The sequence below is a fragment of the Artibeus jamaicensis genome, unplaced genomic scaffold (genome assembly GCF_021234435.1).
Source record: "Artibeus jamaicensis isolate MK-2021 breed Jamaican fruit bat unplaced genomic scaffold, CSHL_Jam_final contig_519, whole genome shotgun sequence".
Classification (NCBI taxonomy): Eukaryota; Metazoa; Chordata; class Mammalia; order Chiroptera; family Phyllostomidae; genus Artibeus; species Artibeus jamaicensis.
Genome location: NW_026521871.1, coordinates 13,195,780 through 13,210,318, shown reverse-complemented (window position 1 = coordinate 13,210,318; position 14,539 = coordinate 13,195,780). Strand labels below are relative to the sequence as shown.

General features: G+C 56.1%; 1 protein-coding gene across 1 annotated transcript in view; it reads left to right on the top strand.

Annotated features, from left to right (window-relative positions):
• DNAH1 (dynein axonemal heavy chain 1) overlaps positions 1-14,539 on the top strand; it is a 78,156-nt gene that overhangs the window by 63,116 nt on the left and 501 nt on the right. Inside the window, exons 51-76 of the mRNA XM_037134776.2 lie at positions 175-346; positions 1,296-1,487; positions 1,844-1,954; positions 2,683-2,868; positions 3,288-3,479; positions 4,709-4,876; positions 4,967-5,158; positions 5,360-5,491; positions 6,245-6,370; positions 6,996-7,115; positions 7,262-7,411; positions 7,538-7,698; positions 8,515-8,740; positions 8,862-9,057; positions 9,383-9,534; positions 9,960-10,156; positions 10,392-10,536; positions 10,748-10,906; positions 10,981-11,112; positions 11,448-11,618; positions 11,699-11,878; positions 11,947-12,123; positions 12,634-12,804; positions 12,964-13,094; positions 13,441-13,792; positions 14,107-14,341. Coding sequence (XP_036990671.2) covers positions 175-346; positions 1,296-1,487; positions 1,844-1,954; positions 2,683-2,868; positions 3,288-3,479; positions 4,709-4,876; positions 4,967-5,158; positions 5,360-5,491; positions 6,245-6,370; positions 6,996-7,115; positions 7,262-7,411; positions 7,538-7,698; positions 8,515-8,740; positions 8,862-9,057; positions 9,383-9,534; positions 9,960-10,156; positions 10,392-10,536; positions 10,748-10,906; positions 10,981-11,112; positions 11,448-11,618; positions 11,699-11,878; positions 11,947-12,123; positions 12,634-12,804; positions 12,964-13,094; positions 13,441-13,792; positions 14,107-14,341 — 4,526 coding nt within the window. The remainder of the gene's footprint in view (positions 1-174; positions 347-1,295; positions 1,488-1,843; positions 1,955-2,682; positions 2,869-3,287; positions 3,480-4,708; positions 4,877-4,966; positions 5,159-5,359; positions 5,492-6,244; positions 6,371-6,995; positions 7,116-7,261; positions 7,412-7,537; positions 7,699-8,514; positions 8,741-8,861; positions 9,058-9,382; positions 9,535-9,959; positions 10,157-10,391; positions 10,537-10,747; positions 10,907-10,980; positions 11,113-11,447; positions 11,619-11,698; positions 11,879-11,946; positions 12,124-12,633; positions 12,805-12,963; positions 13,095-13,440; positions 13,793-14,106; positions 14,342-14,539) is intronic.

Genomic DNA, 14,539 nt, shown 5'->3' with positions numbered 1-14,539 from the left:
GGGGTGCACTTGGGCCTACTGTGAGGAGAAATGGCCTGGGCCTTGCCACCATGCCATTGGGTCCAGACTACTCTGTGTTGCATCCTGGCTGCCGTGCCATAGGACTATGCCAGGGCCCTGGGTTCCTGGGAATGTCAGGGCCTCAGGACCTCATTTGGACTCCTGGCCCTCCAGCCCCATCGGAGAGGTCTTCCGAGCTCGTCTGAGGCAGTTCCCTTCCCTGGTCAACTGCTGTACCATTGACTGGTTTAATGAGTGGCCGGCAGAGGCCCTGGAGTCTGTGGCCACCATATTCCTGAATGAAATCCCAGAACTGGAAGCTACCCCTGAAGTAATTGAAGGACTGGTAAGTGTCTTGGTTAGAAACAATCAGGGGGACTGTTTAGGTTTGGGATTGGGGTCACCGAGGCCTGGGTAAGAGTCCCGGGCCCACCACTGACGGTAAACCTTTAGGTAAATGGCTTTACCTGTCTAAGCCTCAGTTTCTTCATCTCTATAATGGGAGTGCCATGAGGTCATCACAGTGGTGTAGGAGGTTGAGTACACAGTTATAGTTACTGTGTATCTTATTCCCTGAGGGCTTTGTGGCAGCTTTCCTCAAAGAACTCTCTGTCACTACCCAGAGACCACAGATGGGGAACTAGAATTGTCTGGTCCAACCTAAAAGAGTAATGGCCACCTGAGAGCCAAGACATAGGGTGAGCCCATTTTCCATTTCCCCTCAGCCTTGGGCCCTCCCTTAGCTCAGATCCAGCCTAAGGTAATGGGGTATCACCTTAGGGCCCTCAAAGAAAGGCATGCACATCATGGGAGCTATGGCTGGGCTAAGAGCTGGGAGATGCCTGGGTCCACATTCAAAGCCAGCTCTGCTTTCACAGCTCTGCTTTGAACAAGCCCCTTAACTTCTCTGGGTCATGGGTTTTTCATGTGCAGAATAGGTGACCTTGTCCTGGGAGCTGTGAGGTCATAGGAGAGAGTGAGTGTGAGGGGCATCAAGGTTCCTGCATATGGATCCCTCCTTAGGACCAGGTTGGGGTTTCTGGGCCATAGTGGGAGATGAAGGATCCTGTTGGGCCACATCTTAAATACATTGTGACACATAATCACAAAAAAATTTCATAATGTTTTAAGTTAGTTTACAATTTTGTGTTGGGCCTCATTCATAGCCACCCTGAGCTGCATGTGGCTCACAGGCAGCAAGTTGGACACCCCTGAGAGTGGCTTCGAGGGCACCCTGGTACCTCTCTTTGCTGGGGGCTCTACAAGGCTGCCATCAGTGGTCTTCCATCCCACAGATCCAGGTTTGCGTGCATATCCACCAGTCGGTGGCCAAGAAGTGTGTCGAGTACCTGGCCGAGCTGGCCCGCCACAACTATGTGACACCCAAGAGCTACCTGGAGGTGCTCAATATTTTCTCCATCCTCATCGGACAGAAGAAACAGGAGCTTAAAACAGCCAAGAACCGCATGAAGAGCGGCCTCGACAAGGTGAGCTGGGGCGGGGTGTGGTTCTGCCTGCTCTCTCCTGAGCCCTGATCCTGTAGCCCAGCCTAGCCTTCCAGACAGCGGCCCACAGCGTTTAAATGGGCAGCTTCCTCTCTCATCAAAAGAGCAAGAGCTGCCAGGCAAAAGGCAAGGCCAACGCAGATTACTCCTCAGATTCTCAGGGAACTGCTCCCTTCTTCTGTGTCCACTGGGTAACCTGGGGGCCACTGAAGCTGTTGGCCACAGCCTCTCACTCATAGTGAGGGCAGCCCCTGCAGGGCTCTCTCATTAGCCCGCTCCAGGCTCTGTCTGGCCACCTGTCACACCTGTTTTCTTCTTTGTGCACCCCCTATCCCCAGCTGCTCCGAACTTCTGAGGATGTGGCCAGGATGCAAGAGGAGCTGGAGAGTATGCGCCCTCTGCTGGAGGAGGCTGCCAAGGACACTGTGCTCACCATGGAGCAGATCAAGGTGGGGGAGCTGTTCTCAGTCAGTCCCTGATTGATGTCTGACACTTAGTATGCTCAACATCCCCATGCAACCACAAGATCACTAGAAGTCAGGACTTCTTCAGCTTGATTAACTTGTCTGTGCCATTTTCTCATTCAGTAGTCAGGCATTGCCCTGGGCAGGGGATACAGCGAAGAGCAAGACAAACAAGTCTGAACCCCAATAATCACAACATGGAGTAAGTGGCAGGGCTGCCCCAGGCAGCTGTGCAGAATCTGCCTAGTCTGTCTCTGAGAGCCTCCGAGCCCCACCTCCTGCAGGCATCACAGATTTGCATTTGCATTATGACAGCTTCCTGGCAGAAGTAGTTCTGCTCTACAAAGTCAGTATATTAAAACTTTTTCCAGCAGATGGAAAGACAGGGCATTTGGGGAGGAGCACCTTTCTCTGTCTTACATGGAGGTGCCCTGTGGGCTTAGGGTCCCCTGCCCAGTAGGGCGATTCTGCTGAAGTGTGTAAAGCCAGAGCCCCGTGCCAGGCCCGCAGTGAGCACTCAGGAGTAGAAGGGGCTCTTAGCATTCCCGATCTCCAGGGCTTATCATAGCCATGGCTCCTGGAGAACAGGGCATCCCAACCCCCATTTCCTTCCACCGGAGGAGACTGAGAGGCAAAGAGGAGAGAAGGGAGGAGGGCACACCTAACCCTCACACTGGCCACCAGCTGGGCCCTCCCTGACTCTGGTCCCCCAGGTGGACACGAACATTGCCGAGGAGACCCGGAAATCAGTGCAGGCAGAGGAGATCAATGCCAATGAGAAGGCCAGAAAGGCACAAATTATTGCCGATGATGCCCAGAAGGATCTGGATGAGGCACTGCCTGCCCTGGATGCAGCCCTGGCCAGCCTGCGCAATCTCAACAAAAATGATGTGACCGAGGTGGGCAGCCAGGCATCTCTCAGAGCCCCCCCCCAGGCCTTTCTTTCCAGTGCCTCGGGTCCCGATGCCCAGGCCCTCCCTCTAAACAACCCTTGGGGATCCTGTGCCAAAAGGTGAGTGTAGAAATAGGGCTTGAACCCAGCTACCTGCCCTTAACTCCTTGTACCAGACCCAGGGCCCAGGCAAGTACAAGGGAGGGCTTTGGGCCCTGAGAGGTGAGCATCCAGGACTTTGTGGCTAGGCCTGGGTACACAGGGGAGCAGTGGGCTGAGGCTGTCCTCGAGGTCTCTCTGAGCATGCCCTTTGTCTGTGGCGGTGGAGGCTTGGTTGGTGGGGCCCACCCTGTCCAGCAGCTGTCTCTACCCAGAGATACCCAACAGCGATAGATTTCCCTTTTTCACTCTTGACCTGGCTCATAGGTACGTGCTATGCAACGGCCGCCCCCAGGTGTGAAGCTGGTCATAGAAGCTGTGTGTATCCTGAAGGGCATCAGGCCTAAGAAGGTTCCTGGAGAGAAGCCTGGCACCAAGGTAGATGACTACTGGGAGCCTGGCAAGGGGCTGCTGCAGGACCCCGGCCGCTTCCTCGAGAGCCTCTTCAAGTTTGACAAGGTGAGCATGCCAGACACCTGGCCAGCCAGTGAGTGAGGGCACCTAGCCAGACAGGGAAGCGGGAGAGGAGTCTGCCCCAGCACAGCACTGGAATCTCTGTCCTGTCTCCCTCCACCTGCAGACACACAGTCCTGTGGCCACAGAGCTGACAGGAAGCAGATCCTGGCCTGGAAGGACTCTTTGACAGGGTGGGGTGACAGACATACTCACCAACAGATGATTATTGAAGAAATCAGGATGCGGACAGTCTTTTGTGCCCTAGAATGTCACCCTCACTTACCACGAGCCTCTGAAGCCTGGAGATTCTCATGCCCTTTTCACCCTGTGACTCCCATGGCCTTGCCCTAGACCTTCACCATCTGCTTGACCATTGCCTCTCTCCCAGCTTCAGCACCTGAGATTAAGCTTCCCCTGTTTGTCTTTGTGTTTCTCCCCCTGTCTATCTGGGCCTCTCATTGTCTATGGGCATATGCTCTCTTAGGAGCTATTCAAGGTTAGGTCAGCCTGGAGCTCACAGCCCTTCCAGAGGGCCTCTCTTCCACCCAGAAGTTGGCTAGGGGGCAACTCTCTGCCCCATGAGGGCCACCCACTACCAGCTTGTGTTGATGTTGGGACTGCAGGCACTTTCCCAGGCTGCACTGGAAAGTAGCTACACCCCCTATGAGTTCCCCATCTCTCTTCCTCCTTTCCCATCAGCCTGGAAACCAGAGGCCCCACAGGCCTAATTAAGCCCAAATGAGGAGTGCTCAGGGTCAGTGCTCAGGCTCCCCTGGTCCCAGGCTCTGAGTTCTGGGAGTTCGTGTACAATGCATCTTCCTGGGCCCATCCAGAAGGACAGGACTAGAGTCTCCAGGGTGGGACAGGAGTCCCAGGGGTGTGGTTGGCTCTTGGGGTGGGGATTTATTATCCTTGACATGATTTGTCTCCACACCTGCGAGGAAGCAGCCCTTGTCTGTAAGTGAACTTTAAATGGGGCCTGTTTATTTTCGGATCTTGAGGCTACATCATTTCTCAAGAAATCTCCAGTCACATTATCTGAAATCCTAGAACATAGAAGTTTCTCCTCTGGCCAGTCTTTTTGGGTCATGTTTATTCCCTAAGGAGGCACCTCTATCTACTATGGTCTGTACAGGGCATGGGACACAGAACAGGATCAGTGTATCCCTTATCCCTACTACCCCGTCCTCCCCGAGAAGTGGCCCCTTGAACTCCATTGTTCCCATGTCCAGGACAACATTGGGGAGGCAGTGATCAAAGCCATTCAGCCGTACATCGACAATGAAGAGTTCCAGCCAGCCGCCATTGCCAAGGTGTCCAAAGCCTGTACCTCCATCTGCCAGTGGGTGCGCGCCATGCACAAGTACCACTTCGTGGCCAAGGCTGTGGAACCTAAGCGGGTGAGGGCTGGGTATAGCTGTGGGGTGAAGGAGAGGGGCGAAGGCTCCCCAGGGCATTCAGCAAGCTGGCCCTGCCTCCTTTGCCTGCAGCAAGCCCTGCGGGAGGCCCAGGACGACCTGGAAGTGACACAGAAGATCCTGGACGAGGCAAAGCAGCGCCTGCAGGAGGTGGAGGATGGCATCTCGGTGATGCAGGCCAGGTACCGAGAATGCATCGCCAAGAAGGAGGAGCTGGAGCTGAAGTGTGAGCAGTGTGAACATCGGCTGGGCCGAGCTGACAAGGTACACACACCCCTCCGGAGACGGCCGGTGGGCATGGCCTGCCCCAGACAGGGGCTAGAAGGGATAGAGAGGCTAGAAGGGGCTAGGTGGTGCTGGGGTCCTGGAGTGGCTGTCTGCAGCCCCTCCCTGGAAGCCTGGGGACTGCACCAGACAGGGCCACCCAGGCCTCCCAGAGCCCACCCCACAGGGCTTCCTCTGCAGCTCATCAGTGGTCTATCGGATGAGAGGGTGCGTTGGCAGGAGACAGTGGAGAACCTGGAGCACATGCTTGAAAACATCTCTGGAGATGTGCTGGTAGCTGCTGGCTTCGTGGCCTACCTGGGTCCCTTCACGGTAAGGAGCCTCCAGCCCTGTCTGGGACAGCCTCACTTCACAAAGGGGCCCTGCCTTAAGGCCTCACCTCCCAAGGGGCAGCCTGTGGGGTGGCTCTCCCTTACTCATTCAACAAGCACTTATCAGGGCTGGTCAGTATGTCTGGGTTGGTTGGAGTGGCATCCTGTACACCGAAAGGTTGTGGATTCAATTCTCGGTCAAGGCACTATCAGGGCACTACGTAGGTTTTGGGTTCAATCCTGGACTGGTTTCTCTCTCTCTCATTGACGTTTTTGCCCTTCTCTCTCTCTCTCTCCCTTTCTCTCTCTCTAAAAGCAATGAAGAAAAAAGTCCTAGGGTGAGAAACTAAATAAAGTAACAAGCACTTACCAGGCACCCTGTCTGAGCCAGGCGCTGCGCAAGGCACGGGGGTACAGCAGTGCGTGAAACAGTCAGAAACCACCCCCTGGTGGGGCCGGCCTCCTAGTGGGAAATGTGACCTCACACTTCCAGGCTGGCTGGGTGCATGCCATTCAATTCTCACAGGTGCCCTGACAGATGGGCATTGTTAAGATTACCCCTGCTTCACACGTGAGGCACTGAGGTTTATGGAAGCCAAGGAAGTCACCCAAAGTAGGATGAGAGCACAGGTGTCCAGCTCCATGTCTGAGCTCTGACCTCTGTGTACAACCGCCAAGTAATGGGGTACAGAGGGAGGTGGGAGGGTGTCACAGGGGTGGCGTTGGAGTGGACCTGAGTCTGGCGTCTCCCCAGGGCCAGTACCGCACAGCGCTCTACAACCACTGGGTCAAGCAGCTCGTGATCCACCATGTCCCACATACGTCTGAGCCCACACTAATTGGGACACTGGGGAACCCCGTGAAGATCCGCTCTTGGCAGGTGCCTGTCCTGGGGACTTGGGACAACTGGCCTGGGCCTGTGGCATCATGCAAGCTGAACCAAGATCCCCCTGTCTCTCTCCCACCCTCTGTCCTACGTGTGCTCGGTAATGTCTCCTCTGAACCCACCCAGACCCAGCAAGAGGGTTGTGGGTAGGAGGAGGAAGCTGAGCACAGTGTGGCTCAGACGTTAGCTAATTGTGGGTGGAGAATTCAAGGGGTGCTTGAAGAGTGGGGGTGATGCTGGGGAAGCAGTGTTCAGAGGGAGGGTTAAGAAAGGTTCCTAAAAGAAGTGGTGCCTCAGCTAGACCCTGAAGGACAGGTAGAGTTGATACAGAAGGAGAACCAAGAGGCAGTAGGCAGAAGCAAAAGGTGCGCATAGTCCGGGAGGGCTGATGGGCTGTGGGCCCCGTGGAGACGGTCTAAATGAGTGAGGATTCAGTAGGCAAAAGGACAGAGAAGCCCAGTGAAGGGGAGTGTTGGGAGCCAGCCCAGGAGCACACTGTCACTTGTCCCCTAACTCCAAGAGGACACAACATAGAGGGGAGAGACACAGCCAAAGCATGAGGTCCGGAGTGGCTGATGCCACTGCTAACACTGTTCGTGTGGTGTCTGGTGCCCCACAGATTGCTGGCCTCCCCAACGACACACTGTCAGTGGAGAATGGGGTCATCAACCAGTTCTCCCAGCGCTGGACCCACTTCATTGACCCTCAGGGCCAGGCCAACAAATGGATCAAGAACATGGTAAGCCCACCTGCCAGGTGGGCTTAGGACGTGGGGTGGGTGGACCACCCCACCCAGTGGGCTTAGGAGGCACAAGAGGAGTAGCCAAGCCTCAGGGTGGCTCTCAGCCCACACCCCACACCCCCTACCTGCCCCTACTCCCACAGGAGAAGGAAAATGGGCTAGATGTGCTCAAGCTGAGTGATCGTGACTTCCTGCGCAGCATGGAGAATGCCATCCGCTTTGGCAAGCCCTGTCTTCTGGAAAATGTGGGTGAGGAGCTGGATCCAGCTCTGGAGCCCGTGCTACTCAAGCAGGTAAGTCTGCAGCCGTGGGTGTATGGGGAGTGGACTGTGGGCCTGGACAGGGAGAAGGAGAGCCTTCCTCTCTTACCACACTGGAGAAACCCAGGCCACAGTGCTTGACCATCCCACCCACCACAGACATACAAGCAACAGGGGAACACAGTGCTGAAGCTAGGGGACACAGTGATCCCCTACCACGAGGACTTCAGGATGTACATAACTACCAAGCTGCCCAACCCACACTACACACCTGAGATCTCCACCAAACTCACGCTCATCAACTTCACCCTGTCGCCCAGGTAAGCCCCTAGCCCCCAGCCCCCAGCCCCCAGGATTCCAAGTATCAGCTCTGCCTTGGCCTGTCCAGCCGCGCCTCTCCTATCCCCAGGCCAGGACTCAGTGGGCCTTTCCCCCACTCAGAGGCTCTGCCAGCTTCCTCCCACTCATGTTGCCACCTTCCGGCCCTTCCACCAGTTTCCCATCACTTGCACTATTTCCACCTAAAACCCCCATCCCCAACTCATCCCAGTCCCTTGTCAAATCCCCTCCCCTGCCCCAGCCTCCCTTGAGAGCATTAGCCCCGCCTTGTCCCTTCCTCTGCAGCTCTCCCTTTTCAGGCCCTTGTGCACTCACCCACCCTCAGAGCTGTCCTGGAGCCCCGAGTCAGGTGCACTCTGGGGCACTGCTCCTCAGCCCTGTTTCCTACCCTTGCTGCTGTGAACCCCAGCTTTTGCTGGCCGTTGCAGATCCCAGAAGCCTGGTCCATGCCAGTGGCCACTATGAACCTCTCCACAGAACAGGGGGGTGGAAACATCCTTAAGGCCTGTCCCTCCCTGTCACCCACAGTTCCCTCTTGCTGAGAGGGAGTTTTTTCAGACACCCCAGAAGCTCACACATCCAACTGCCTGTCCCTAACTGGGATTTCAGGCTGCTACCCAAGGTCTCACTGAGAACCAGTCACTCTGAAAGCAGGCTCTGCGTTACCCCTTCGGCTTGAAATAGGCTAGGCTTCCCAGGCCAATACCCGCAGGAGCCCCAGGAGCACAGATAATTGCAGGGGCTGGCCCTCAGGGCCCACCAGGTATTACAGACAGTGTGTTCCCTGTCCCTGGCAGTGGCCTAGAGGACCAGCTGCTAGGCCAGGTAGTGGCTGAGGAACGGCCTGACCTGGAGGAAGCCAAGAACCAGCTGATTGTCAGTAATGCTAAGATGCGCCAGGAGCTAAAGGACATTGAAGACCAGATCCTGTACCGGCTCAGCTCCTCTGAGGGCAACCCCGTGGATGACGTGGAACTCATCAAAGTGCTGGAGGCTTCCAAAATGAAGGCTGCGGAGATCCAGGTCAGCAACTTCTTGCCTCTCCCCACCTGCCCCAGGCCTGCCCCCTGCCCCACCCCTTTCTACCAGCTGCTCTTTGCCAGCCTACCTAGGCCTGACCACTTCTCCTCCACTACACCCCCAGGCCAAGGTCAGGATTGCAGAGCAAACGGAGAAGGACATTGACCTCACGCGCATGGAGTACATACCTGTGGCCGTCCGTACCCAAATCCTATTCTTCTGTGTGTCAGACCTGGCCAATGTGGACCCCATGTACCAGTACTCCCTCGAGTGGTTTCTCAACATCTTCCTCTCAGGCATCGCCAACTCAGAGAGGGCAGGTAGTCCTGGCACACATGCACATGTGGGCACAAATGCCAGGCTCCCACCCTAACACATATGGGACACATGAACATGTTTTCACGTGGGCATGTGCACAAACTGACACCCATAGTCACTTGCACATGCTCACATCTCAGATACACTCTACACAAGAACACACACACTCCTCCCTATCTTCCTCGGAGCCCTTTCACTGGGAACTCCAGGTGCCCCACAGGGAAGCCCAGCCCCCCTGTGGCTGCTGTGGGAACAGGCTGGGCTGGACCCCAGGGCTCTTGCTTTCTCCCTCTCTTCCCATGTGCTGCATCACCTCCCTTCCTGCAGACAATCTGAAGAAGCGCATCGCCAACATCAATCGCTACCTGACCTACAGCCTCTACAGTAACGTCTGCCGCAGCCTCTTTGAGAAGCACAAGTTGATGTTCGCCTTCCTGCTATGTGTCCGCATCATGATGAATGAGGACAAGATCAACCAGGTGCATGAGTAGAGAGGCATCCAGGTGGGACAGTGGTCCAGGACAGACTGCCAGAGCAGTTGTCCTGTTGCAGGGCCTGGGAGAACAGGGTGGAAGGAAAGGCCAGGCAAGAAGACACAGCAAGAGCAAAGGGGCAAAGGCCTAAGGAAACACAGTTCCTTGCTTAAAAACAGCCAGGAGACCCTGGGTTAGTAGTGACCCAAGCAGTCCTATGAGTACAGGCCTTCTCAGAAGTTCGAGTGAGCCAGTGGGCACAGAGGCTGGCCTGAGCCTCCCAGCTCACATTCTCATGAGCCCCAGGTATTTTATAGTGTGTTGGAAAGCACTGCCAAGGTAGCAAGAGTGACAGCCACCACCTCACTGTGTACTGGGTAGGCTCACAGGCACATAGGGCCTGGCACTAGCCTCCTTCTGTCCCCTGCTAGAGTGAGTGGCGCTACCTCCTGTCTGGGGGCTCCGTCCAGGTGATGACTGAGAACCCTGCAGTGGACTGGCTGTCAGACCGGGCCTGGCGAGACATCCTGGCACTCTCAAACCTGCCAGCCTTCTACTCCTTCGCTGCTGACTTTGTGAAACACCTCTCAGAATTCCGGGCTATCTTTGACAGCCCAGAGCCCCACCGGTGAGCTGGGCCCCAAGGCGTGTCAGAGTGGGTACATTGCGGGGGGTGAAACCCAGACACAGGAGCCTTCTGAGAGGCCACCTGGACTGCCCTGCAGTTGTGGCCACATCTCTTCCATGCTCCCAGCCACACACCTCCAGACACTCCATTCTCCTTTGCCATCCAGCCAGCAGAATCCCTGTGGCTGATGCCTTCCCATAAGTCAGCTTTCAGGGAGACATGGGCACTATTACAGGGAACCCTTGCCTGGCATCTGGGATCAGTACCTGGACCAGTTCCAGAAGCTGCTGGTCCTGCGCTGCCTACGTGGAGACAAGGTTACCAATGCCATGCAAGACTTTGTGGCCACCAACCTGGAGCCACGCTTCATTGAGCCCCAGGCAAGTGCTGCTAGCCAGTGCCACCTGCTAATCCCCACGTGGGTGCCAAGGGCCTGACTGCACCTGGACAGACCACTTTGCAGCTTTCATCAGGCCAGGACTCCTAGCCCACCCCCCAAAGGCTCTGGGAGCCCCCAGATTGCCGTCCCTTGCCCAGGTCCCTGTGCCTCCTCAGCCCCATGTGGCCCCAGCATGTCTCTCTGCCCTGCAGACAGCCAACTTGTCAGTGGTGTTTAAAGACTCCAACTCCACGACACCTCTCATCTTTGTGCTGTCGCCGGGCACTGACCCTGCTGCCGACCTATACAAGTTTGCTGAAGAAATGAAGTTCTCCAAGAAGCTCTCTGCCATCTCCCTGGGCCAGGGCCAGGTAAGGGTGGGGCCAGGAGGGTGATGGCCAGCTAGACCAGCTGATCCTACCACTCCTCACTTAAACTCCCACAGGGCCCACGGGCGGAAGCCATGATGCGCAGCTCCATAGAGAGGGGCAAGTGGGTCTTCTTCCAGAACTGCCACCTGGCCCCAAGCTGGATGCCAGCCCTAGAGCACCTCATTGAGCACATCAATCCCGACAAGGTGCACCAGCTCCCTCTGCCAAAGGGAGTACTAATGTGTCCACCCAGAACCGTGAGCTAAACAAGATGGTTTTGCAAAGTGCTTAGCCCAGCACAGGAAGTGCTCAGGAACTTGCCTCAACTGCAGTAATCTTCTCAGTGCACCCAAGTCACATTACCACACCAGTCAGGGTGCAAAGCCTGTACCTTTAATCAGTGGTCCATGCAGCCTGGTCTGGGCCCCCCAGGGGTAGAGTCAGGCTGAGGATGGCCCAGGGTCCCTGGGTAGGAGGGAGCCTGGTACTGGGGACACCACCAGGTATGGGTCCCGATGCTCACATGGAACATGGCTGCCAGGTGCACCGGGACTTCCGCCTTTGGCTCACCAGCCTGCCCAGCAACAAGTTCCCAGTGTCCATCCTGCAGAATGGCTCCAAGATGACCATTGAGCCACCACGTGGTGTCAAGGCCAACCTGCTCAAGTCCTACAACAGCCTCAGTGATGACTTCCTCAACTCCTGTCGCAAGGTGAGGTACACTTGGTAGTGCCCTGCCCTACCTGCTCCCCATCCTTGCCCCTCATGTCTCCTGTCCCTCACCTCTCACAGGTGACAGAGTTCAAGTCCCTGCTGCTGTCTCTGTGCCTGTTCCATGGGAATGCACTGGAGCGCCGAAAGTTTGGGCCCCTGGGCTTCAACATCCCCTACGAGTTCACAGATGGGGACCTACGCATCTGCATCAGTCAGCTCAAGATGTTCCTGGATGAGTATGATGACATCCCCTACAAGGTGGGCTGGGGACAGGCTGAGGGTGGGGAACTCGGCACTTGTGGGGCCCTTACCCACCTGCCACATAGGTCCTCAAGTACACGGCGGGGGAGATCAACTATGGGGGCCGTGTCACCGATGACTGGGACCGCCGCTGCATCATGAACATCCTGGAGGACTTCTACAGCCCCGAAGTGCTCCTCCCTGAGCACAGCTACAGCACTTCAGGCATCTACCACCAGATCCAACCCACCTATGATCTCAACGTGAGCACAGCCTGGGTTCTAGGGTACTGAGAACCACCTAGTGCTGGGTGAAGAGGAGATGTGGCCCCTGCCCTGCAGCAGCTCCTTCTCATTGATTAATCCACCCCGAAAAGACAGTCACTGCTACCTGAGGGCACTCAGTGAGGCAGGGGGAAGGAAGGAGCAACCAGACCCAGCCCACATAGTCAGGGGTCCACCCTGAAGAAGCTCTGCTTCAGCTACGATGTGTGAGGAGCGGTCAGGGGCTGGGTCAGGCATTCCAGAGTGTGGAAACAAGGGAGTGTGGCAGGTTTGAGCAGTGCAGTGAAGGGGCAGGGAGCTGGATGGCACTGAGAAGGGGGCTGGGAGGGAGGCAGAAGCCACCCTCATCATGCCTCAGGGGCCATGGAGTCCCAAGAACAATGGGGTTACAACCAGGGTGATGGGTGGGGGATGTGCTTAATTGAAAGGCCACCCACAGGCTGGGGATAGAGCCAGACAGGGGCTTCAGCTGTGCCTCCCTACCCACAGGGCTACCTCTCCTACATCAAGGGCCTCCCACTCAACGACATGCCGGAGATCTTTGGCCTGCACGACAATGCCAACATCACCTTCGCCCAGAATGAGACTTACTCTCTGCTCAATGCTATAATACAGCTGCAACCAAAATCGTCCTCTGTGGGCGGCCAGAGCAGGGAGGAGGTGGGGCACAACCAGGGGAAGGGACCCAAGGGTTGGTCAGGGCTAACCTCCCACCTACTATCCTGCCTGCTCCCTTGTGGGAAAAAATTCTGTGCATGTGAGATCCTATGAGGGTTGTGGAGGCCAGCCCTGACCCCCAGTATCCCTTTGTGCCTACAGATAGTGGAAGATGTGGCCCACAACATTCTACTCCAGGTGCCTGAGCCCGTGAACTTGCAGCTGGTGATAAGCAAGTACCCTGTGCTGTATGAGGAGTCGATGAACACAGTGCTCATACAGGAGGTCATTCGGTAATCCCCCTATCCCAGACACCCCTCACCACCACCAGCCCAGAGTCAAAGAACCAGAGCTGTAGAGAAATGATAGCAAGAGGTACTATGGTACGGGTGCCATACCAAGTGCTAAAATCCATCCTCTAAATCCAGCCACATTTTTATTATTCCCACTTTACAGATAGGTAAACCAAGGCCCAAAAAGATTAAGTGAACTAAGGTCACACATTTGCTAAAGGCCAGAGCTGGGATTGGTGCCCAGGCTGTCCAAGCAGCTGTGTTCTAGCCCGTTAGACCACTGCTTTCTTGTCTATGGCCTACAACTACAGATTGTAGGTACTGCTACACAGCCCTGGCCCCATAGGTACAACCGGCTGCTGCAGGTGATCACACAGATGCTGCGAGACCTGCTCAAGGCGCTCAAGGGGCTGGTGGTGATGTCCTCCCAGTTGGAGCTGATGGCTGCCAGCCTATACAACAATGCTGTGCCTGAGCTCTGGAACGCCAAGGCCTACCCATCACTTAAGCCACTGTCCTCATGGGTCATGGATCTGCTACAACGCCTGGACTTCGTGCAGACCTGGATCAAAGGGGGCATCCCAGCTGTTTTCTGGATCAGTGGATTCTTCTTCCCCCAGGCTTTCCTGACAGGCACCCTGCAGAACTTTGCCCGCAAGTCTGTCATCTCCATTGACACCATCTCCTTTGATTTCAAGGTCTGGACACAGCCAGGGCCAGGTCAGGTGACAGGCTGTGGAGTATAGCCTGATCACTTACTTCTGAGGCCACACCTGTCTGGTGGTCATGGGACCCTTAAGCAGGGGTGGGGGAAAAGGAGAGCCAGCCCAGAAGAGGCCATGAGCCCCACGGAAATCCCGAGGGCAGGGTATAGACAGCAAGCTACTAGCTAAAATAATGAGTGGCGGGAAGGCAGGCAGAACTCTCAGGAGGGAGTTTGTGCTTCAGAACCAGAACTCTAACCCAGATTCTGGGTACTGATGTGTGTGGGGCATGTCTGCGCCCACCACAGGTGATGCACCAGTCAGTGTCAGAGCTCAAGAAAAGGCCTGAATTGGGGTGCTACATCCATGGGCTGTTCCTGGAAGGTGCCCGCTGGGACCCCATGGCGTTCCAGCTGGCCGAGTCTCGGCCCAAGGAGCTATACACGGAAATGGCTGTTATCTGGCTCCTGCCAACACCCAACCGCAAGATTCAGGACCAGGCCTTCTACCTGTGTCCCATCTATAAGACGCTGACCCGCTCTGGTACGATGTCCGGGGAAGGGAGCCTACACCACAGATGGGGGCCCAAGACTGGGCCAGCCCAGGCCAGATAGGCTGACCCAGGTTAGCTGAACAAGATGGCCAACAGAGGTTGGTCAGCAGTCCTTGGACCAACAAGTCAAGGACAGAACCTGGCAGCAGCAGGCAGGGCTTATCTACAGAGTGGCCCCTGAGCTCACC